General features: G+C 38.8%; 1 protein-coding gene across 7 annotated transcripts in view; it reads right to left on the bottom strand.

Moving 5' to 3' along the window:
* Window positions 1–25,909, bottom strand: part of LOC139139738 (cytoskeleton-associated protein 5-like) — a 73,870-nt gene that overhangs the window by 8,879 nt on the left and 39,082 nt on the right. For 2 of the 7 annotated variants that reach the window (XM_070708636.1, XM_070708645.1), the window contains exons 21-42: window positions 25,699–25,827; window positions 24,944–25,141; window positions 24,147–24,338; window positions 21,530–21,667; window positions 18,925–19,020; window positions 18,226–18,375; window positions 17,228–17,431; window positions 16,494–16,629; window positions 15,766–15,959; window positions 15,116–15,249; window positions 14,192–14,215; window positions 11,884–12,060; window positions 11,134–11,260; window positions 10,514–10,693; window positions 9,507–9,694; window positions 9,114–9,189; window positions 8,659–8,853; window positions 7,704–7,877; window positions 7,085–7,177; window positions 6,446–6,608; window positions 5,101–5,124; window positions 3,383–3,594 (exon numbers count right to left, since the gene is read on the bottom strand). In XM_070708636.1, the coding sequence (XP_070564737.1) occupies window positions 3,383–3,594; window positions 5,101–5,124; window positions 6,446–6,608; window positions 7,085–7,177; window positions 7,704–7,877; window positions 8,659–8,853; window positions 9,114–9,189; window positions 9,507–9,694; window positions 10,514–10,693; window positions 11,134–11,260; window positions 11,884–12,060; window positions 14,192–14,215; window positions 15,116–15,249; window positions 15,766–15,959; window positions 16,494–16,629; window positions 17,228–17,431; window positions 18,226–18,375; window positions 18,925–19,020; window positions 21,530–21,667; window positions 24,147–24,338; window positions 24,944–25,141; window positions 25,699–25,827 (3,204 nt within the window). Of the gene's footprint in view, window positions 1–1,450; window positions 1,484–3,382; window positions 3,595–5,100; window positions 5,125–6,445; window positions 6,609–7,084; window positions 7,178–7,703; window positions 7,878–8,658; window positions 8,854–9,113; window positions 9,190–9,506; window positions 9,695–10,513; window positions 10,694–11,133; window positions 11,261–11,883; window positions 12,061–14,191; window positions 14,216–15,115; window positions 15,250–15,765; window positions 15,960–16,493; window positions 16,630–17,227; window positions 17,432–18,225; window positions 18,376–18,924; window positions 19,021–21,529; window positions 21,668–24,146; window positions 24,339–24,943; window positions 25,142–25,698; window positions 25,828–25,909 lie in introns of all 7 variants that reach the window. The other 5 variants (XM_070708607.1, XM_070708616.1, XM_070708627.1 and 2 more) reach the window with 5 other exon arrangements.

The raw sequence follows: 25,909 nt of genomic DNA, 5'->3' as shown, positions 1-25,909 counted from the left end.
TATGATCATCTCTGCAGATTATGCAACAGGCCCAGATCACGTGAGGCCATGAGGGGATATCCACGCAACTCAGTACCAAACACTAGCGCTCACAGAGTGAGCAAACACAAAGTGAGTACCCCTAACGTCAGCTCAGTAGTCTGTAATAGATTGTAGTCAACTAAGAAACCTTGGAGAAAGGCTTAACACTGTGGCTATGCCGCTAAGTCCCTTTTGATTTTTGTCATAGCTCAAAATCGTTCTCCCACACCTCAACCTGAGCCATGAACACCCCCACCAGTTTATGATATGACCCATCACAATGGCATGCCGTCAACGGATCTTGACAGACGGAAGTCTTGACAGACGGAAGTTCTTGACAGCAGCATATTGGTTTTCAACTCTAATACCTTCTCTGTCTATAAATAGACACGAGAAGGTAAAAAGAAGTAGCTAAAAGGAGGAGGAATTTCATTTTTCTTTCTTAAGAATTTTTGACAGAGATGTAAGAATCAGATGTACAAGATAATGGCAGAAGACAATAAGATGATAGCAAAATGTTTGTATGGATATCAGAGAGCATGCATAAAGCATCTAAACCTGTCTTGGAGATAAATGGATGTCATGTTTTGGTGTTTTACATAAATTAGATAGATATTGATATTCACAACACATACATGTATAATGCAGACACTGTGAAAGAGAACAAGCTGAACTTTCATTTTCGCCAGGTGGACAAGAAGTATATATGTAAATGAGGTTAGAGATGCAACTTCATTCACAGTGGTTTGGAAACTGCAGTACTGTTGTGAATGAGTTTGCATCGCAAGGGATGACATCGACAAGCAGACATGTGAACTCTCAATGCAAAAATCCAATGATTTCTTGATTGATACCAGTTTGTAACATGAATATGCCATTTAAGTTACTCGGTCACCAAAAATTTGCATACATCCGTGCATGGTACAAGAGGCAAGCCAGTCACGAGTTGAATGTTACCAGTTTGAAAGGTGCTTCATTAAAGCTACTTGGTCACCAAAATTTTGCATATATCCATATATGGTAACTGAGGCACACCAGTCACGAGTTGAATGCTGCCAGTTTGAATCCTGAATGTGTCATCAAAGCTATTCAGTCAGTCACTGAAAATTTGCATATATCCATAAATGGTGAAAAAGGCGTGTCGGCTGAGTTTGCTTATGGAGCAATCAGTGATTGGCTACTGGAAATCTATGTGACTGGATTCCTTTAATGCGATACATGGCAAGAAAATACTGCTCTGTTTGTAAACTAGTTCTCAGTGACGAAGTACATCCAAGAATATAATGGTTCATCACATCGAGAGTTCAGATTACAAAGTTTAAATTGTATTTACACAAGACAAGTACTCATGCAAGCAGTATAGTAACAACTAGATAAGCGAGAACAGTGTTTTTAGTTTGGTCCATACCACACTGTGCAAAGATCTCACCTTTGCCTTTTGATAGGAATACCTTGGTCGTGGCTTTATATGATTGGGTAAGAGTTCAGTGCAGGGTTAGTACGTGAAACATCATTAGCGTAGAATGTGCACAGACAATGTCATAAACACTGAGATACTGTATATCAATGTGTAGACACTCTGACAGAGGCAAAGACACAAACCCGAATCTCACGGTTTAACCTCTTTTCCTGTGTGGAAGTCCAACTTTGCATAGAAAACAACGCGACTGGGCCAAACCATTACAGTGCAAGGGTAAATGCACACATGTGGTGACTAGATGATCTTTGGAGACTAGGGAGGCGTTTGCGAAGCGTGCTGCTATACAAACTCATTACATATGTATTTGCTGGGCTTGTCACCTTTCTATGCACAGGGGTCTACATTTTACCACTGAAAATATTGGAAATAGATAAACACCAGGACTTTGGCTGTTGTAGTGTTGTTCTCAGAAATTTAATCCATATTTTTTTCCCAAACGAAGCATTCAGTGTTTTGAGATACATTTCATGCAAGTGAACAGCTTGCAGGTACATACATGGGGGTCCAAAATGTTGTCTCTCTTTGAATTTACAAAATTGAGCAACAGATTTCAAAGTAAGCCGAGAGACATGGAATACCAAGGTACAGATACATTTTGTGCACTCTTTGATCAAAATATTTTGCAGGTATTTTCACAAATACTGAACAGTTCATCAAATTCTGAGTCAAAGAGGTACGAACATAATGTCTACATAAAAGAGTCCAAAAATGCAAATGATCAATTTCTGAGATTTCATAAGATACGCCAAGCAGACACGTTTGACAGTGAGGAAGGCTTTGAGGCTAACATGTACTGTACTTATAAAATGGACACAGAATGACACAGATTTCTGGTATACGCAATGCGGTCAAGACATTAATCTCAAGAAAATGGCAGAAAATGCTAGGTGCAAAACACATGCAAAATTGACATACGAAAAACACAGTACATGTAATATGTGGGAAACTTTGTGACAATTTATGAAACTAGTGTGGTCGGAAACATTGACACATAAATTTACAGAATGCAAATCATGTAAAAAGACCAGAAGAGTCTCATTTCATTCTCTGAGTCACTGGGTTAGTGGGAAGAAGACAGACCAGTCATGAGAATATTAAAGGGACAGTAACTCTAACTTTTGATGATTTTTTTCGTTATTTTTTGTTTTTAACCCTTTCACCCCCAGTTCCCTGTATACAGGTCCAACTTTACCATAGAAAACAATGGATTTGGGACAAACCATGGTGGTGAAAGGGCTATAAGTCAACCATAATTTCTTGTTTTACTCCCCAAAGCATGTTGATATACACAGTGAATGAGTATTCAGTTTGTCAACTCAGCCTGTACATGTGTAAACTGCATTGTTAATGTTGACAAATGAATTTTGGTCTTGACTAGAATTCAGATGAAAGCAATAACACCGCACTTTACACACATAGAAGCTATGTTGACTAGCTAAATACCGGTAGTGTGTGTTTCAACATTCTTTTGGGAGTATAATAAGACTTGCAATTGATTTCACGATAGAAAGTTATGAGCGACTGGCCCTTCAAATAATTATAATGATGATATGATTAGTGGTAACTGAAAGGGGATTCAATTAGCATGATAATAATGGCACAATGATGTGACTTGCAAGAAACAATGATGACTTATTCTTACTGAGTTCTATGGAAAGTCAACTTAGTTTTATTGCTGGAGACACATGTAGGAGATTTGGCGGGGCAGAAAACTAGCAATCACTTGTTATTGTGGGTGGCTTGCTATTGACACTGCTTTAGTCTGCATGTGTGAACAGGGAGGAAACTAAAAGGCTCATCAGGAGGGGGTTCCGCACCCTGCTAATACATTCCAAGACACATAAAAGAAGTAAACTGGCAAAACTGATTTCATTGCCTCACCGTTGTTGCTTTAGAGTCTAGCGTTGGTGGTGGCGCCGTATCTGGCCTGGGTAGCGTGCTTGACGAGGCAGCCACCTTGGAGTCGCTGTTGTTGTCCAGTCCGCACCGTGCTCGGAGAATCTTGAGCCGATCTCTGTACACGGCCGGGGGGAGGTCGTCCTCGTTGCCTGGAAGGGACATTGTGATGGCCGGAGTGCTGGACGTGTCACCACCTACAGGGGAATGAAGACGAGGCAACTCAGAAATGTGCCTACACATTCCAGCTTTCAATGTTCTGATGGTGGTGGTGCGTGCACAACAGAATAGTGCTTTACATAATTGTGTATGAATACATGATCACAGCCTGAAAGCTGAACCGGTGATTGAACTAATGTGAATTGATATCATCATTTCCCATGCAAGACAGAGCAATGCCAAAAAAGCACTGACGTGATATATCATGCCAGACCATGAAATGATGAAATGCTTTTGTGAGTTTACGACAGTGAACAGTTTACGACAGTGAAGACCTCTGCATCATGACACGCACTATCTGTGGGCATTGCACAGGTTTCATGACACTCAAACACTTTACTTTTTTGTCAAAATACAGCAGTACCCATCAACATCTGCGTAACACAAAATGGTGACGTGTACCTTTGGAGAGTACTGCTCAGTTATTTGTCCCTGATGTAAAACCATCTAAGAAACTGCAAGCTGATTGGTATATGTCATTAAAAAGGACTTCATCTATGCATTTCCAACAAATGAAAATTGGTGTATGTAACATGTTTATGGGATTTACAATTTGGCCGTGAAATAGCTCATATACCTGACACAGAACAGAGATTATAAACTGACTTTCTCCACATTTTGATCCTGTCCAATGTTTTTCTTCAAAAAATTTGCATGTCTAATAATCTACAGTTATGAATTCTTTCTCTTTTTCTATCACTTTGTGCCACATTTGTAGTAACAAGCTTGTAATTTATACTTCATTACAACACAATCCAAGGGTATCATCTGTACAGGGCTCTGAAATTTTCACCTGAGCTCTGCTTTGTGATGGAAGACTGTGCCATGAAAGACAGTACATTATGCTACACAGCAGAAATTAGCACACTTTGCTACTTAGATGGCTGGGAAATTTCAAATTTCACTTGAAATTGCTGAAAATTTACTCCGAATCGCTACAATTATCAGTAACATCCAGCTGCACTGAGTCTTGCAGACGCAACCAAAAATAGAGTATAAATTTTCACGCTGCCTAAATGTCAAGTTGCTACAAGTTCTGCTGTGTTTGAATGAATGTCAAGTGTGAAACAAGCGTGAAATGTCGAATGACAATGCACACAGAAAAAACACCCCACAAATGAACAGTTAGTGAACTTTAACCCTTTTCCTGCCAAGTCCATATTTCACCACCAGGTCAAGATGGTAAAAATTAATGAAACACAACATATTCCATATAGTGTATTTTAACATAATACTGTACATTTGAGAGCTGTTGAAAACATAGATACTGTAAACTTGATTTTTTTGGACTAAAGATGCTATAACAGACCAAGCCAAGTGGGTGAAGATACGTCATGTTTTGGCTCAATACCACTTTTTACTGACATGGCTGATGGGAAAGTGATACTGTCTGGCAGGAAAAGGGTTAAAAGTTATGTGGTTACCATGGCAATACGTGCACAACACTGCAGAGGGAATCTGTTTCTTTTTTAAGTTTTAGTTACCTTCTGCACTCTCGGTTACAACTTCTGTTGCCATGGCAATATGAAAAGGAAAACAACAGTGTGAGGTGGGTTATGTGTATGTGTGTGAGAGTATGTGTGTGTGTGTGTATGTGTTTGTTTGGAGAGGACACAAGATGGGTTGATAAGTGTTATCTATGGGTTGTAGGAGTTGTACTGTGGTTTCATGCTGCCAACACTTTGATCAGAGAATGCGTTTCTGAAGCTGGGTATTACATCATGATTGAAAGGAAACTGCCACGTGATGAAACGACAGGTTGAGTTCAGCCTTTTCCTTGTAGCATTTCTCACACACAATAAACTCTTTAATTTAGATTTTAAATATACACTATAAATGGATGTGTAAATATTTAGAAAGTAACGTCTCCTCTTTGTATGGCTGCAATAGCTGTCACCCTATTGACTGGACTAGTCATTGGTTTGCTGATCTATAAAGCTGCCACCTGGGCCCAAAGGCTTGAAAGTACTGCAGCTAGTATTTTTTCATGGCCACACTACTTTGAAACTGGAAAGGCTGGACTTCAAGTGGAATGAATGTGTAACATAATCACTGCCTGTACTGCATAAAAATAAATTACTAGTACCTCTAATTCTGTTTGTCATTGAAACATGGTGATCTGGTTTAGATTGGAGTTTTATACAAGTAATTTTACTGTAAGTCTAGGCAATGAAACTATGAAAGAAATTTTTTGTTAATGCTGTAAAAATACCAGTACATATCATACTGTGATTCTTTCTATGATGTGAAAGTAAATATTAAAGGAAAAAAACTCAGAAATAATTCAAAACTGTAACATAAGTACACCAAGCAGTCACCGTTCTGTTGCAATTCTGCAAGTTCAGTTGTATTCCCTACAGGCATGTTGGGCAACCAGTAGTTATTTAACCCTTTGAGCGCCAAAGTCAATTTTTGTCACCTTTCGAAAATATACTCCATTCAATTTTTTTCAGATTTTTGTCAAAATTTTGATAACAAACTGTACCCAATGAAATGTGATGTCCATTTTGTCCAAAATTATCAAAAAATTACAGGAAAATTCATAAAAATTTGTAAAAATGTTGCACTAAAATTTTGGTGGGAATAATTACAGCACTCAAAGGGTGAACCAAGAAAGTAGTTTTCACCCAGAGGATAATTAGTCAATTTTTCTTTTAGTTCAACACCTCTGACCAAAGCGAGGGCCGATCTCACACGTTACTCATTTGTAACCGACAAGAAAAACAAGGAAGATTGTGTGTGCTGATGCATCAAATTTCCATAGATATGAAAATATGTCAGTGATTTTGAACAATGAAAACTGTGCATACAAAAAAATGACAAACTGACCTGCACTGTGCGCTGGAGCGGAGACTTTGCCTTCTCTCTCTTTCTCAATATTTTTCAGTCCCCTTTCAATGTAAGAATGGAAGAACTGGGAAGATCTCTTTAAGTAGGGGTCAAGGTCAGTCTCTGGATTCTTCTTCTTGAATTCGTAGAGTTCTGCCAAACCCTGAATAAACACAGGAAGGAGAGCAGTGTGTAGTTAAAAATTCAGCCTTCGTGGATCGAACAGTCACTATCTCAAGGCATCACTTTATGGATTTTGTTGTAAGAGGAGAAAGCTCCCATCGGCCTGATATGTAAGACTTTAGGTTATAGAATTTTGTTGTGTACGTGAAACCAGTGTTATACCTACTGCCTGTTACCCTGATAAAATAAGTGATTGTGAGTTTAAAATTTGCTGATTCATGAAATCTTTCAGTGATGATGATAAGCTATTGAAATTTTTGTACGTGTTACGTATATCAATTGCTTATACCGCTATATACATGTAGTTCAAGTAAGTTTGTTTCTTTTGTCAGAGCTCTCTGTCGATATGATTGGTTGCTTGGGGGACGCTTGTCAAGACACAATTAGTACCCTCAAAAAGCTACAAATTTTGTTTGTACTGTGTATCAAAACTCTGTGTTGTAACATTGGCCTTACCTCTCTTGTGTTTTCCTTGGAAGAAATCTTTTTGAAGATTTCAGCCAGTACGTCATGGGTTTTTGCCGATCTCCTTGGAGACTGGGTAGCAGCCTGAATGGAGGAATAAGAAACCGCAGTTAACATGACTGATCCTGAGAGGCAGATATGCACTTCTGTTACAACTTCTGCTGGGGTAAGTGCCACCCCTTTTCCAACCCTGTCTGTCACTGTCATGACAAATGACATGGCTCAACTTGTGAACAATGGAACTCCCATCTACTAAGACCAGCGTTCCTGTGTTCATATGTGAAACCATCTTTTCACCCTCAAAGATTTTAGAATGGCTAAATTAAATCCATTCATTACACCAGAAGCTCAATTTAGCAGAGTTGTTGACAAAGCAACAACAAAAAAGACTTTTACAACATAGTGTAATTCATGGTACATTTTATATTGACTGAAACTGTATTCTATCATGCCTGAAATACACAACAAAATTTTCCACAGACAATGTTCATGTACCACTCCCATAACACGAAAGGAAAACACACAAGTATTTCTGTAAATTCTTAAGTTGACTCAAAGAGCAGAGAAATTCTGAAAAGAGGTGACACAAGTCTGAGACTGATTTACTTACAACTGGGGCAGTATTTTTCTCCTGGGCATCATTGGCATTGCCGTTGATTTGTCCAGTGTTGGTTGGTTTGGAGGTCGATGACCTCCTACCCGTTCCAGTACGTAGCACCTTTTGAAGATACATCTGTAGTTCTGACTCATTGGGATCCTCTATCAAACTGAAATGACTTAAAATCTGCCAAGGGAGGGGAGAAGAGAGGGGAAAATGGTGATGTTAGATGTTTTTATGTCAATCCGTCTGTCATCCAACAGGCAAACACCCAATCATGGGATGAGGTACCTACTACCTATTATCCAGTGGAGTAATGAGGAGTCAAGTGCATTGCTCAAGGGCACACCACACCATCTTGGAGTCTCACACTCAATAACCTCCGATGGCGATTCCGTTACTCTGGATTTGCCATCCTCTGGACTAAATACAGACTTAAAGGACCTTGAACTTGCCATCAGGAGCCGTAACAATTGTCCAATGATGCTTACTCATGAGGAGATGTTTTATCCAATGGTTTGGCAGGAGTGAAGATTGGTAGACATAAGATTTTGGATATGAACTAGGTTTTCCTTTACAGCGTCTAGCCATGTACCCCATCCCTAACCCTGCTAACCCTAACAACTCCCAGGGAGTCTAGTAATTACTGAAATGCGCTGTCTGTATACACCAATATTCATTCTAGCCATGGGTCTGGATCATGGAAGCTAAAACACTGTGTAAAATGTGTTGTAAATCGCTTTAGCCTTCAAGGAGCAGAAAGCACAATTTATCTAAAACCGACAATCAATCACAGAGCATAAATATCGAAAATTCATAGCCAGTCATTGTCACTGAATTTGAATACTAAACAGTACTTACTCACAAACTTTGCATAAATGAACTCAAGCACGTTGTACTACAAACATAAGATGGCTGGCAATCACGTTCAACTCATCAATCTAGCGTAGAGGGCAGCACTACTTACCTTATTTCCTAAAATCTTAGCCAGTGAGTGCATGATAGTTTTGATAGTTCTGAGAGGAGTGTCACTACCCCTCTCCTTCCAAGTCTGGGAGGGTGAAGGGAACGACTTGAGAAATATATGAAGATCTAGCAAGACCCTGTCAATGTTCAGATTCGTCACAATGTTGGGAAGCATCCGAACCATCTTCCAAAGACACTGTCAAACACAAAAAAAAAGAGAAGCCATCTCAGAAATATTAAATACATAGAGAAGTAATCTGAGAGAACTGATTTCATCTTTGTATAATCCGATTGGTTGTTGCCATGGAAGTTGACTCACTATGCAAATTGACTCATAAGCAATCTGATTGGATGTTGCTACGGTTATAGGTTACAAATGCAAATTATTGAATAATTATGCATTTGATGAATCTGACTGATCATTGGTGAGAGAGAAACAGTCAATTTATTGCTTACCTTCATCACAAGTTCTGTAAATTTTGGTGTCACTGCTTCACTAGCAACACAGTCTTGTAAAAGTTTGATGAGACCACTGAAAGAGAAATTGTTAACATGAGTTATTGACTTTGAAATCAAAGACATATCTAGAAATGACAGAACAAGAGCCCACCCACTACAATTGATGTATATGTAACAAATGGGAGCTACTGGTACTAGAAGTGAACATGGTTGTACAAACTGGAAATATATTCATGCAAAACTTGTAAGACAACCAACTGTCCAGCACATTTGTTTTGTGACAATTGAATATTCAAACACATTATTTGTAAACAACTTTGATCATGATAAATCGAATGCATTGTACGTATGAAACACATGATCAAATGTAAAAGAACATTGCAAACTCACCCTAGGATGTTGTTGTGATCAGATTTCTCTACAACTTTGACTACTAGAACATTCACGGAGCGAACTACTTGAGGCCCATCGTTGAATTCCACTAGCCTATCATCTAGTAAGACTGTTATAAGTCCATGTAGAAGGTCCTTCAACACCTCCCTGGAGGCTCTCTTAGCCAGTGTGGCATTCTGAAATAACTGTGGGAAAAGACACATGAAATGGTTTTATCAGCTTGTTTTATATGCGAAATTTGGCATTCATGGAAGAAATTGAACTGAAATGAATTTGAAAAAAAGAGTTCTGCTCTACTTTGAAGACTGCATCAATCATTCTGCCAAGGGTGTCATGTTATGTCTTACTGACAGTGGTTCAGCATTTTCACAGATGGTAAACTTGGACACTCTACAGTTGAGCAGCAAGTACAGCTTTCCTTGCTAGCTCTCAAAACTTTACAATATACCGTAGTGATCTAATATTGGCTGTTTATGACATTTTAACCCCCTGAATCAGCTGCAAACCTCTATAACATGACAGGAAGTGTATGAAACTAAAGTCCATGTTGGTGATTAGTAAATTTACACACATGCTGAAATGTACACATGTGCCTGGTCTATAAGTGATTTTCTCAAACCACATGATAGCTTAGCCCAGATATCATTGGCTGAAAACTTACTGACAGAAGACAGAGCAAAGTTCAAAATTACAGTCACTCTCATGGCTTACTACGACACCATACACATCGGAATATAGTGACAAGTCTGTGGGTGGCTATTTACAAATATAAAATCACATGACGGTTCACTGTATATACTATTGGTTGAATACTTACTGACATAACACAGGTCAAAGATCAAATTTAAAATCACTCTCATGGCTTACAACAACAACAACAACAACAACAACAACAACAACAACATACATGTCGAAATGTACCAGTACAAAGTGACCAGTCTGTGACCAGATATTCCAAATCACATGGCGGTTAATGACAGATAATATTTGTTGAAATTACTTACTGACATAAGACAGGCAACTAAGCATCGATACAATTTTATAACATTTTCTTGGGACTGTTCATCCTCTCCCATGTACTTGGTGAATGCCATGCGTAGCTGTAAGGCTGTCACAACTAACAGTTGATCAATGTGATTACTGAGAGCCTCAGACTTCTCTTCATCTTTCAAAACTTCATCAATCTGGAATAGGCACAAGACAATGCATGGGTTTTGACATTGTTCTGTAAATTTACAAAATCTGCATAAAAAGTTAACAAACTACTTAAGAGCATGAAAGTTGAGAATAAAGATGACTATGGAAGAATATTTCAGTTTTATTGTGAAACACACTTTTATTAATAAAACTACAAAGCAACTTTTTTATTTTTCTTGAATAGATATAAGTGTTACAGTCATGTATTATATTCATTGCATTCTTTCCTTTTTTTATGACGGTATATGACATTTACTTATGAATAAAGTGTTAAAAGAGTATTTTGATTTACTAACAGTTTCAGAAACTGATTTTCAATTCCACAATAACAGTGATAGTGATGTATTTTCTTTCCTTCCTTCCACTTTTGACTCATTATGAGTGTTTACTGGGCATGGAGACTCTATGAATGGAATAAACGCATTACCTGTGCCAGTGCCTGGACACTGATGTGGATGTCGTTGCTAGCGATCTGTGATATGACCAGATCCAAGGCAGATGAAGCACTGCTACTGCTGGCTAGTCTGGACAGCGATGGTGATGCCGGTCTCATCCTGCAATTAAACATGGCACAATTCATTGATAAAGGAGAAAATAGCATTGGTGTGGCATTTAGTTGTGGACACAAGTTTCCGTGTACCAGGATTTTGCTAAGCAGCCACGGATAGTGTTATGTTCTTATGCAAAGCAATCTTGATTGCAGAGTACAAAGTAGTCAGTATAGAAAATATACATGCAATCCGGGATGGGAGGTGATTTAGGTGATATGACTTTAGCCAGCAGCAATGCGTAGAAATGCCAATGTGAAGAAGCTTCTTTGCTGTGCAATACTGCCAGCTCATTAATTGAAAATAGAACAATGTCTCAAGCTGCTTCCCTGAATAAACTGGGATTATAATTGTACAAGTGGATAATGAATGTGGCAGCAAAGTCAAGGGTGGAAACCATAACTGAGAATAGGGAAAGAAATCATACATGTATTAACAGATGTCATTTATGTGGTGGGCACAGTCTGTGCCGTTCTTTACCACAAAAACCTCATTTAACTTAAATTATGATGTTCATCCACAATCAAATGTGACATGTAAGAGGACCACAAAACAACACAGTAAAATATGACATCAGAAACCGGTCTGTCAATGTAAAGGCCACCATTTGCTCAACACGTATGACTTACTTTGGTTCAGGTATGGTCACAGGCTGGTTGAGTAAATCATCAACTTCATTGTCCACCAGCTCTGGCATATCATCAGCCACCGTCTGGTCCAGTCCAATTTTATCCAGATCTAATGAAAACTCTTTTGGAGCTGAGGAGGCATGTTTCTGGGTAGGCTTTGGTCCGGCAGAAGGATTCCTATTGGAAATTGTATGACAAATCCATCAGTGATACAGGGAAAGAAAATTTCTAAAACATTTTTTCCTACAGCAAGTTCCATTCTGAAAAATCCACTTCTTTATCTACAGCCTTTCTTTTGTATTTTGAGTTCCCTCCTAAACTTTTCTAAGCACTGTTCTTAGATAAAGTTCACCCACAGGAGTTTGAGGCTACAAGTTATTTTCTCATCATAATATTGTATGGTTCAATTTTAGGAGTGATGTGATTTCTTGTCCACTTCAGCCCTTTGAACTCAGTTCAGGGTTGAATCCCCCTATGATGTCATAGGTCACCCGGAGTCAAGGTTCACAGGGTTAACACTTATGGGGGTCAATCTGCAGTCGACGTGATATGAAATGATCTGTTTTGGTAGTGGAACAGACACCCTACTGCCATTGAACAAGGTCTTCTTTTTTTTCATGGTTTTCACCATTCCCATTCGGTGATAAAACTGGGAAGTGATCACACAACTTTGATTTGAAACTCGAAGACGTCACATGTAAGATGATGGCATACATACAAAGTGATCATAATTCTATGATACTACCGATACTATTTTCCATTTGTATGAATGTTACTGATGTTTAGCGATATTCACAGAGTAACTTGTGAATGACAATAACTTATGTATGAAGTTGCCACACATAATGTAGAACACACTATCACACGTGAGCATAAGCCAACATACAGATTGTAAAAATATTTTAACACACACTCTCACACGGTGAAAAGCTAAGAAAAACACTGCATGATACATTTCTTTGTCAAAATGAATCTTTGAATATACTCTAGGGCCAGGATGTGCAGCTCCGAGGTGGTGCAAGTGTCTGGCAAATCATAGACAGAGCATAACACTGTCTTTGAATTCTGAGAAGACAGTACACAGCAGAAAGGCAAGCACTGCATAGCATGAGGTGAAACAATATTTGATAAAAAAAAAGAACCCAAGTGATCTCTTGCACCTGAATGGGCTTCATAGTACTGAACAGTGCTTGCTGGGCATAATAACGTCTGGTGTCAAAGCTTGTATTACGGTGTTTACCAAATTTTCACTATTAACTTCTGAGAGTGAGGTCACTTTTACCATGACAACCCATGAGGATTTAGACAAATTTCATATAGTACCGGTAACGGAGAGAAAGATTGCTTTGAGCACAAAAAAGTTACCAATTTTGTGTTAATTTGTGTCATTCAGGTGAAACTGTTGGTCACTGATGACACACAAAGGTTATCCAGAATAACAAAATCTGTGGTCTACTTGCAGACATATGAGGGTGTGTCTAGTCATCTGGGCAGCTACTATGAAAATCAATTTGATGGAACTAAGATGTCAGGGTTTGGGTGAACCATTACTTTCTAAAACCAAGCACTGCCCAGGTGTGAGGAAAAACAAGATATAGCAAAGAGACTGAATAAACCAAGCATGAACTCCGACTGTGCATGAACTAGATCTACACTACCGTATGGGTAAGACTAACACAGCCAAATTCAGTTCAACTTGTCACTTCAAATGCCAAGCACATCCACTTTTGTCCATGGATCACACATGTACCAGTACTTGAATAAAACTAAACGCAACCATGGGTGTGTACAAGAAGTGTGTCAAATTACTGTGTTGAGGTATATTGCGCACGATACTTTGGTAATGAATATTCTCCTTGATAGTAAGTCATTATCATATCATCAGCATATTCCGAAAAATTCCATCATACATTTTGCATAAATGAATACAATTATCTAGGATATCGAAGTTTGATATGAATTTTACTTCGTTGGCACTGCTTGTATGCGCACACTGTTGTTACTGCCACAAGGACAGTACATACATGTTCTACGTACAAACAGTTGGCGGCAGTAGGCATTTGAAGTGTCGAGTTCAACTGAAACCAGCTGTAAGACTACTGGTACAAGCTTGGCAGGCATACATGTGGAAAATCAACCATCACAGTTTGTGTGCTACTCTAAACACTTTGAAACAAAACGTGCAGGAACAAGAGAGAATCAACAGACGCAACAGACGACAACACAGCAATATAAACAGAGACTGCACAGAGACAAAGGACGACAATAGGTAAATACACAGGTCTATGAGAGGCAAAGTTAAACCAACCTGAACTGATCCCGCCATCCAGGTCTAAATGTGTAAATATTTATGCAAATGCAGGTTATAAGGAGGATATTGGTATATATATGTATATGTGAAATGAGAAAAATTAAATGAATATCAGTTAGTGCCCAACATGCATAGGAAAGTTCATTTTACAGCTATTTTTATCCAGGTCACTACAACTCAGTAGATATTGTGTGTGATTGTTTGAAGTTGAAGGAAGTTGAACGCATAGTATTTTAAGAAACTTTTGTAAGACATTCTGAGTTTGTGATTGTATAACTACGACAAAAATCAAAGCCTGAAATAAAGAGGGAATTTTGAAACCCTTCTTCCACAGTAGATTGAAGTCGTATAGATTCACTCTGAATCCTAGAATGATGTCACAGGTCAAAGGTCATGTTCAACAAGTACTTCATTAGTATGTTTCCCCCACAAAACTCTGAATGCCTTGTCAAATAATACAGACTGAAGACATTACGTTACAAAACTGATGTGTTTCCATGGCGATGTCTAGCAATGACATGATACTGGCGACATTGGATGACTGTCACCATGGTAACAGACTAACAACACAGAAGCTGTACCTTGTGTATATATCTTATTCAATGCGGTGCATTATGTGTTCTGTGTTGGTGACTTCATTTGAATGATTTGTGAAACACGAGTAATAAGAGACAACAAGTTATGTAAAATTACATTACTTTAGAGGTTATTGTACGTTGTATATTCCTGTTTAAAACGTTTGTGGACATGTGATGTTATCAACATTGAATATAGCATATTTCTCCCTCACTGATTAACATCGCATAAAACATCAGAGTCAGACACAGAGAGATCTTTTTACCTTGTTGAAGAAAATGTCGTACCCAGTATACAAATAAAACATGCAGAGTTTTTTTAGATTAAGACTGAGGTACTACTTACGGCATGGGACCTTTTTTCTGTTCCTGTTTTGACGGCTTCTCCTCTTTCTGTGGCTTGTCTGCCTTTCCTGCTGGTGGCTTCTTGGCAGAACGCTTGATTCTCTCTTCCAGGTAACCCAAATCTTTGTCATTCAACTGTGTATTGAAGCAAAGCAGGGAAAAATTGTGTCAATTTCCAAAATCACATGAATTGAAATGCCTACATACCTTGGTTGGGCAAAAATACAGCGATATCAATGACAACCAGAAAATTTCAATATGCCTACGTCTGGTGACAAGTACTTTTCAGAACTATCTCTCTGACACATCACAGTGCCTTTCTAGGGATAGACAAGCTGGTTCTCTTTGAACTTGTAGAGGGTATTCTAAAATTTCATGCAGGATTTTTGGATAGCAAGGGGTTTGGGTGAAAAGTGGGGAGAATCTATTTAAACACAGTGGCAAACACTCCCAACAAAACTTGGGGTGGGAGAAACAAGACAACACTACACAACTTGACGATGCCTGACTGGCATAGCCACTGTAGGGGGAGGCCTGGATGTATAACAGAACACCCTCATGCAAATTTCAAAATGTAATTAACAGTTTTATTCGGGCCTCAGAAGGGCAACTAGCATCTTCCTTTATCAGTGTAGTATAGTCAGTACTTACATGTCCAACTAACTTGTAGAGATCGTTTCCGACGATTGCATAGGCTTGGACTAGTGTGTTGAGGGCAGCAGACCTGACGCTGTTATCTCTGTCTCCGATATTGGAGGCGATCTCCTTCAGTGCTTTGGATTGGGTTGGCTGGCACACACTCATGCCATAGATTTCTATCAGGCAGCCCAGCTCTTCCAGACATTCTGTGAAATGAAACACAGAAACAGAATGAGTAAAACTTGTGTGCCATCCAGTCTTTGCAAGGCAGAACATCTAACATGGGAATGGGTCATAAACCATTGATCAACAGTTACATACATGACTATTTTAATGCTTGTGCCGGAATACTGTAACTTTGGTGAAAGATTTATCTCTGCACTTGTAGAGCACCATTACTTTCAGAACAGAAGTGTCAACTCTTATCGTACTCAGGAAGAGTACTGTAGGGTAAATTCAGAATGTTAAGGCACAAGGTAGACTACAGATTGCTACCTGCGAAATGGCACGTATTTCACAAATCTACAAGTGGAAATTACAATGCTCACTTGTACAAGCTCAACTATGTGCTGAAGTCCATCTCTTGGGTATTCACAGTGTCATGTGTCTGTATACTGTGTATAGTCAAGATATGAGAGCGCGAAGCAACACGTCACTCTGGAAATGTACCAAACTGTACCAACAGTAAGGCAAATAGATAAAGTCAGTGACCCACAAAGACATAGGTCTGCCATACATACCTTGCCTCTGTCTGGAATTCTTGCTCTGAACACCATTCATGACAAACGTGAACATCTTACTGGCTGGGTAGACCTTGGTAATCATCTTGATAATGCCGCGTACTTCACGCCTCACTGCCTCCTTGGCATCGCCAAACTGTATGGAAATGCAGAAATATGCCACATCAATACATATTCCAGCAAATGTGTGGCTAAACATAGGCATTGGAAAACGCTCTGTGAAATGAATGGGTCAACAAAGGCATTGAAACTGTAACAGCTATTGAAAGAAACACAGTGACATAATCCTGACGACATTTAACATAAATACGTCGTTTCAACAAATTTAAAACTAAATGGAAAAGAGAGACTTGAACAGCCAAAATTAAATAAATACATAAAATAATAGTGTGTACAAAATCTAATCTATGCCCCTTGACATTGTTTTTACAAGTCGATGTTGTTCTTAGAAAAACTAACACAGTATGGTAACTCTTGGAGTAAATTTTATTGTAAATTCTTTCAGTTATCAACACAGACCTACCTAAATTAATGTCAACAAACGCAGTGTTTTACAGTAAACAGCCGTATAAGAAGAATTTTGATGTACCTCGCAAAATACATTCTGTTATGACAAAAATTTCCTAAGTCTTTACACATTCAAAACAGGGATTCACTGAAACATGGTTAGGCGATAAATTGGCTAACACTGTCCAATCACAGCACTTGTTACTTAGTTCATGACCCGCACTCACCTTGGTGACAAAGTAAGGGATGAAGGCATTGGCTTCGAGTTCAGACAGGTTGAATTTCTCTTCAGCTAGCATTGTAAATAATATGGAGAGGAACTCCAGGCATTTCAAGATGACAGTTGTGTTGGTATCAAAGAATCGAATGGAGACATATTTCAGTAACAGATCAGAGTTGCTGATAACAGCTTCCTTGTTGTTGTCAACGCACTGCAGATAGAGAAAATAATGGGTTGAAAAAGCATGTCCGGGCAAAACTTTGTGGTTTGTTATTTAATTATGAAATACAACTTATGGAAGAGTTTAGCTGTAAAATGTACACCAATAATCCTATTTACAGTAAGAGGAAGATGTGACAAGATCTTCCGTAGCTTTTACATAGCATTGGTGAACTAATCTTTTTTCCAGGTGTGATTGTCTCCACTATCAACAAAACCTCATCTGTCCTGCAGTCTAGTTTTCTTGTCTTGCCAGTCATGCAACATAGTTTGCTAGTCTGGCAATAGTTTGCTAGTCTGGCAGCCTAGTTTGCTAGTCCAACAATCTAGTTTGCTAGTCTGGCAGCCTAGTTTGCTAGTCCAACAATCTAGTTTGCTAGTCTGGCAGCCTAGTTTGCTAGTCCAACAATCTAGTTTGCTAGTCTGGCAGCCTAGTTTGCTAGTCCAACAATCTAGTTTGCTAGTCTGGCAGCCTAGTTTGCTAGTCCAACAATCTAGTTTGCTAGTCTTGCAGTCTATTTTGCTAGTTTGTGAGTCCAGCAGTCTAGTTTGCGAAGTCAATTTACTCATTCCACAGTCCAGTTAGCTGGTTCTAGTCTTGTGCTGCAGTCTAGTTTGCTAATCTTGGAGTCTATTTTGCTAATTTGTTAGTCAAGTAGTCTAGTTTGCCAGCCTTGCAGTCTAGTTTGACAGTTCTGTTTACTTTCATAATTACATCTTCCTTTAGTAAGTTGTAACACGTTTATAAGATGTGGCACTATGACAGTTTTCTGACAAGTTTCTTACCTCAATGAGTGTGTTCAGTGCATTGATGTGGTTTTTGAAATCTGAATGGAACAGACTGGTTATGATGGCCTTGCTGAATGTGCCTTGCATTTGATCTTTGAGCTGGTCTATGTGTTCATCACGGGGAGCTGGAAAGTTCCACTTCAACACCTGAAAGAGAGGGGCGGAGTTAGCGATCGCATAGGGGTGCAGAAATAGTTCCAGATGATGACAAACAAGATACACTTTCACCGCCCTGCATTCAATGGCAAATTTGTCTTCAGCCCAATACCTTCAACGGTCAATCTTGACAACACAAACAGACGCCAGGGACAGCCTCGATAAAAACACTCTCATGATTCATAGTTTTCTAACTTCAAAACTGAAATAGCACTCTCTTGAATTTGGCCCAAGATTTAGAAACAGCTGTTTGTGATTTTAAATATACCGGTATTTATCATTTTTCCCCTGTTTTTCCTTTTAATTTTAATTTACTAAAATATGCTTTTGGGTTTTGAGCTAACTACCTAATATCTTATCATTCAACATACAAACAAATGAAAAGAAAAATTTGTATTTGTTTTAAAGTACAAGTCTAGCCTCTAAAACTCAAGCAAACAGTGAAAACAAATAGTTGATAAAATGCGATGCAGATCTATTGCAGACTTATATCTGCCTTGATTGGGTCATTTTCTTTCAAAAGAATGATTTTCACTCTACCTTAAGGTCCGATTCATCTTTGAATCTTTTCTGCTTGCCGTTATTGGCAACAAGAGCAGGGCCTGTGTCCTCGTCGGCTCCTTTCTTTGACGAGGCCTGGGATGAAAGAAATGGAAGAGTGATCAGAGAAAAATAAAGCAGAAAGAAAAGCTACCATGAAAAGAAATCTTTGTAAAGCATGGTTTTACACCATCACTACTTGTTGTACCACAGTTCATTTCCACAAAACTTGCACTTAATGCAAACGAAAATCAAAGAGCACTTGACAATAACAAACATTTTCATTGTCCAGTATTTGCTCATTCCTGTTTTGTTGAGGTTTGAAAATTTCCTAGTCTGATCTGCATCAAATATGTGCATTAATTTACAGTAGGGTTGTTTTTAAGTGACAGATCTAACAGTCTGATAACTTATAAGAATTCTCTGCACTAAAATGCAGCACTGTGGAAACACTAATTACTTCTGCGTAGACACAACAGGTATATATCTGTGTATCTGCATTGTATGATCTATGTGAGTGGTAATGTAAATGTATGGAAGATGACCTGTGCTATTGGAATTGATCTACATGGATCACCCATTTGAATGAATACTTACGGCACAAGATGTATGAATAGTCAGTCCACTGACCTGTTGAATTGTTATTTGACTGAACTATTCACAGTAACATTTAAAATTGTCTATAACAACTCCTGAATGTATCTGTGCATTCTACAGTATGCTAAATACTAAAATTCTAACATGTTCACATTTCACACGGGTGGTCTACGTGTGAATAGTCGTACCACGTTGAGTAACAGTACATCCAGTGTAAATGATATATCACCTTGTCCCATGTGACATTCACAAGTGTTATACCACCGGTGTCACAGGTGATATTAAGAACAAAATGTCATGGTGACTACATTGTACTATTTATGATAACTCATGGTGTCTAAGTGAATTATGTCATACTGTTTTGGACAATACACATATGTAATCTGATAAATGATTCTATAAATTTACGTCATGAAATTATAATCTATATCTCATGAACATTGCATACCTTACGGTACAATTTTCAGTGATTGCTATGCCATCAAATGAGTACATAAAATTCTATTCTCTTATCAGTATGCAAACTGATGAAAAAATTATTGCATGTGTAGATCTAGAGATCAGTACCAGTAAGTCTATTAGTACTTGTAAAAGACAACATGTTTTGGCAAAAGTTTGCATACTGGCAAGAGAATTGGAGACAACACAACACAACACAAATAAACTCAGACAAAAAAATATTGTAAATATTGCATGCAACATATATTTTAACAAATTTTAAGACAGTTTAGTGTTGCATTCACAGCGTTAGTCGTTTTTTGTATTGTGTACACACATCATAGGTTTATTCCTTGTTTTATTGATTATTTTGGTTAGGCTGCTAGTGCCATGCAAGACATCTCTGTGTCAGGCTGTGCTATACCAGTAAACATTTGCATTGAAGCCGTCTCCACAGCACTTTGGAATAAGGCGGACTTACTCAAACTTTCATCAAGAGCTAGCACTTGTGAATGTTATGCACTGTACATCTTTATCCAGAAGTTAAGGCAGAACGCACCTCGGGGACAGAAATTCGGGCCTTCAAGTTTTATCACTTTTCTTCTGACCTACCACTTGTGGGGGCTCATTTTAAAGCTCTTGGCGAAAGAAAAGTTTTCACCTTCTTAGTTTTTCGAAAATCCAAAATTTTATTTTTTCCCATAGAGTTAACACAGGGATGGCGGCCATTTTGAATTACAAATATCGAGAAATTGCAAGGTATTTGTCTCTCTGGTACCAAAGTTTGCACGGTGACCCCTGATTTTTATTCTTGCTTCGGTAAGAGAATGGTTGAAAGTTTCACTGAGGAAAGTTTGAGCAAAAGTTTAAGTCTTTCACTTTCGAGGTGCATATTACCTTAACATTTTTTGTACAGGATTATCATGATTGCAACTTTCAGTAAAATTTGTCTTATGTTTCACTACCTAGATATATTTCTCGACTTTTCAACATTGAGGATGTGTTGATATGCAGGGAAAAGGGACTGAAAATGGTCTAGTGATGGAAAACTGAAGAAATCAAACAAATTTTCGGTACATTGCTTATAATTTTTCCTTCCTGCTTAGATGTGAGAATGTTCAAGCATTTGTTCAGGATCTTCTCAACAAGACAGTTACAAAATGTTCTTCGGTATTTCTTTTTATCACGAAACTTTCTTCGCATTATTTTGTGCACTTTTTGAGAAACTTAATACATTAAGTGACGACACATGACAATGTGTTAGTTCCCCAGACAAAACACAAAACTATCACCACTTGGCTCCTGAAACAGAATGACCCAGGTGAATGCAACCCTGTGGAATACACCATAGATAGCACGACCCATGGGTGTGTATGGGTTAGTCATGGAGGTGTCAATGACCCAGCCGTTGTGAATGTCATGGTCATGGGCAATGATGAGGTTAATTCAGTGAAAGGTGGCTTTTTTCACTAAGATGATGCAATTTTGGTGAACTTTACCAGGGTTAAACTAATTTTTATGAATATCTCTTCTAATTTTTTTTACATAAATTTTTGACTCCAAACTGTACCTTTCCCTTTGCAAGCCCTGGTTTGCCCTTACGGGCAACCTGACCGCCTTTAATGGGGCCGTCTATGAGGGCGTTTGCTCTCTCAGCTTTGTTCTTTTCTGGGTTTAGCTCATCGGGTATGCACGGAACAGACCTAGCCTGTTGGGTGTGATGTAAGGTGTTGGGGGAAAAAAAACAACACACACAGCAAATCAAATATCAAACACTGCACAACTGTCATGGTAAATAAAAAAACGCAAGGCAATGTTATGTATCAAGCATGCATGACACTCCATGGAATGAAAGTACTGATTTTTCTCAATGATTACTATGTTCTTGTGAAGAGCAATATCAATTATTGTGCACTTGAAGCTGTCTTGGACTGAATCGAATCATTACATTTATATTGGAGCAAACTTGAAGATTTATTGCTCAAGGGCACTCCTGAACATTGGACTCATATAGAGTGCCCTGGAGAACTAGGTCATCCCTGTCCAGTATTGGGCTGATATTGTAGTGGATTCTTACAGCTGTAATTAACTGACTGCCAGAATGCAGCATTTAGCAACACAACGTGTACCAGAAGATACACAGGTTGTTCTGGACCACATCTGCTAATAAACTGGTATCAGTGGGAAGAAGCGAAACCATTTCATGCTCAAATTCTTTACAAGTCCTATGCTTTCAGCATGGTATCAGGGGTTTCATTAAGAGCCGGCAGCCGGCGAAATTGACCGGTTACTCTCACGATTTCGCCGGCTACTTTTTTTGAAAATTGAACTCTTTCATAGCTAAAATATTTTTTACCTTCTGAAATGATATGGACAAGTTTCACAAGCTGTGTAATCAAACTTTTCAACGGCTTTTATGTGAAATAAAATTTAGAAGACGAGCGACTACTACAATCGCCTTGTACTACGATGCAGCACGGTCTTGCGTATACTGCCTCAATAAAAATCGGAATTGCAATTGACGCTTCTATTGGCTACCTGAATTGCTGATTCCTATTTGGTGACCTTTATATACGCTAATGAAAACGTGCATACTACACCTGTCGGCCGTCAAAATGGTCGATGAACAAATGAAGACGGAAGCGATCGCAAGGTCAAGCTTCGCTGTACGATCCACCAAGAAACAAGAGAAGGATAATTACGTGGATTTAAATAAACTGTTTTCAAAGGCAATGGCCTGATTTTTTTTCTCACGAAAAACTTTCCGATTACAGTTGGAATTTTAGTAAGCCGATGTGCGTAGTTGCGCTGCGGTAGGTGTAATTGTGAAGGAGTATAACCAGCCGGACGTATGATATGTACTGCTCTTCGGTCTATCGACGTCAATAGGAACGACGCCCAGAATGGTTACAATACGATCAGACCTCTAAATTCTAAAGCTATCGTCAGGTTAAATCCAAATGTGCGCTTCTGAACGTACAAATTTTCATATCCTATATCAAGGTTCTTACTTTGCATACCCATATAGTCAAATAACCTTGAGGATCTTTGATTCTATTTGCGAAATATGGTAATGTTTGTCATTTTTTATCATTATTCGTTATATAAATTTTTACCTCTTCAGTGGTATCAATGTTCTACATCTACAGATTTCCATACCAAACATCAGGGTTTTTAATTTAAAGCATAACATTATGAGTGTTTCATCCACAATGGCATCAACAAGGGGGATTTTCCCCCTTTACCAGAAAATTTCGGGGGCATTTCACCAGTTCATGTGTTCTACTTGTACCTCTAAGGTGTGACTGGCACCATTTCATGGAAGTGGAGGGGGGGGGGGAATGGTCCCCTTGACAAAGTAATTGGGGGTGCCAACATTTCGACAGAGGGGGAATCCCCTATAACCTATCTAGATGTAACACTGTATAATATCATCTACATATCAAATTTATATCATTAATAATAGTGAATTATTATAGTTTACCTCCTAAAAGCATAGAGGCTCTAAAGACTTGTTTTCTTTGTTCAAATTATCGTCAACATTACCATATTTTATCGTTTTTAATTATGAATTATCATATTTAGGCCTAATCTCCCAGGAAAATGGCTTTTATGATAAGAACACAAATTGCCCTGGAACACTGCTGACAATTCTCCTGAAAATACTAGAAATTCAGGTGACTGTAAGCTGTAAAAAGTAAATTTTAGCTAATTTTTCAGGGTTTCCGGCCTTCGGCCGGGAGGGGGAACACCCCCTCCCGGACCCTCCCCCGACTACGACCGCTTTGTGGTCATGGCAGCTGCAAGCCGCGTACTTTTCCATTCTAGCCCCCTACTTCAAAACTTAATGAAACCCCTGGGTATGCAAAAACAGCATACAAAATACAGGTAGTTTTAATTTCAGCTTAATTTATACTATGAGTAGAGCTTGAATTGTGAAAATGGGAGTGCACATCTATTTATAGGTATGTGTACAACTCAAAACATCCCGTGGGACAATCATTCTGGAAAGGACCACAACAACTTAAATGACTGCCTGGTCAACAAATCGGAAACCAAATGACCAGTAAATTTCTGTATATCAGCAGTACCAACAGTTATGCCACCCTCCTGTTTTTGTTTGTTTGTTTGTTGGATAGGAGGTGTAAAAACTGACTTGAAATTCAAAGCGGTATTACTGTACTTACAGCTCTAAGTTTAGATGGTGCCGTTTTAGGTCTCTTTGGTTCAGGTTCACTGCTGACAGCAGTCTCAGGCTCTTTTCTCTTGTCTTCACTGCCTGAACCAGCTGCCGCCGCTTTCTTAGCTTTGCCTGGCTTGGCTGGCACATTGGCGCGCTGCTTCTCCAAGATGCCGACTATCTGGTCTTTAGAGGAAGGCTGAAACAACACATGGAAAAAGCCATGTGAAGTGCTTTTGTACACTTGCTGGTGATACAGTGTTTTTTGCTGAGGTGTGATACCTGGCAAAATTTACCGGGGTTCACCATTCACTACACAGGGCTTCCTATTGAATATCATACACAACTGTCATTAGAGAACAACTGAAACGGTAACTGGATTGCAACACTTTTCACCATCTTCTAAACCTTTACAAAAATGCTGTGATATTGCTATGCATACCACTGAAACTACAATACCTAGTACCTGATCAGGGAATAGTCCATTTCAATATGGGGGAAAACAAGGAGCATCATCATCCATTGTTTATTCTAGGAATGGTACATTCAGCCCATTTCTGAAAGAAGCTCTCATGGCATTCTGTTCTATCCTGACATAAAATTTCTCTGCACATTTTCAACAAATGTCATCACTGTGTTCATCTAGAAACATGATTTGTGAGAATGACAGATTTCTGTATACTTCCTCGGAATAGATGTCAACCTGCTCACCCTATTCCTTGTAAACAGGTCCACAATCACCATTGACAACAATTGATTTGGGCTAAACCATTGTGATCGAAGGGTTATTACACAGACACTCACCTTCAACTTTCCAGTCATTTTAAACATCTTTTCATAGCTAAGATGCATCATAAACATAGGCACAGCAGCCTGGGCTTTCTTCCTGACCTCGGCATTCCTGTCCTCCAACGCGGAATACAACGTTGGTATGCATGGGATTAGGCCATCACTGGGTATGGATTTACACTTGGGCATCTCCTCTTCCAACCAACCATAAAGCTGTCACAAAGAAAATTGGAAATTATTTGCTTGATGTAGACTGCAAAGCACCTAGCATCAGAATCCTGGTGTTTAAGCAATAGGCAATAGGCAAAATGGCATACAATATCACACTCTGACTACCATGGTGGTATAGAAAACAGACGCCGAAGATGCTATGTTGTAGCTGTACAAAAACATACATGTGGATAAATACCAAACAGGAACGCACACAGAGATTTATCAGAATATTTTGTATGTGGTTCTGTTTGTACCACGGTCCTCTAGAATCCAAGGTTTAACCCATTACATGTAAAAACAATGATTACTTTGCTGGTACTGCAAATATAACGTACTGTGTCAACCAACTCATTTCTGCATCACAAGAAAGGATCAAGTCAACAACTGATCATTATCCTCAGTAACATGCTTCATGTTTACCCAGAATTGAATTTCTCTCACCATTACAACATTGTAAAATTTCAACATTCAGTTATACTCAAAGCAATTTGTAAACAATACACTCATTCACGCAAAATCAAATGCTTCTATTGCGTACACCTGTTTAAGGAAGTTACCTCTATTCTTTGTAGGGGGTTCTCCTTGGCAAGGGCAGTACACATAAGTTCATCTTCAAAGAATACAGGCAGTCCGGTCTGCTCCACCCAGCTTTTCAGGCAGGCAACTGCGGCTGCTCTCACTGACGGCTGTAGAGCGAAAAAAGATTCCACATCAGACATAGCTGATTTATGAGACAGAAGAATGGTGCAAAATCTTTACCCTACCCTA

The sequence above is a fragment of the Ptychodera flava genome, chromosome 1 (assembly GCF_041260155.1).
Source record: "Ptychodera flava strain L36383 chromosome 1, AS_Pfla_20210202, whole genome shotgun sequence".
Taxonomy (NCBI): Eukaryota; Metazoa; Hemichordata; class Enteropneusta; family Ptychoderidae; genus Ptychodera; species Ptychodera flava.
This window is presented reverse-complemented; position numbering and strand designations above follow the sequence as displayed.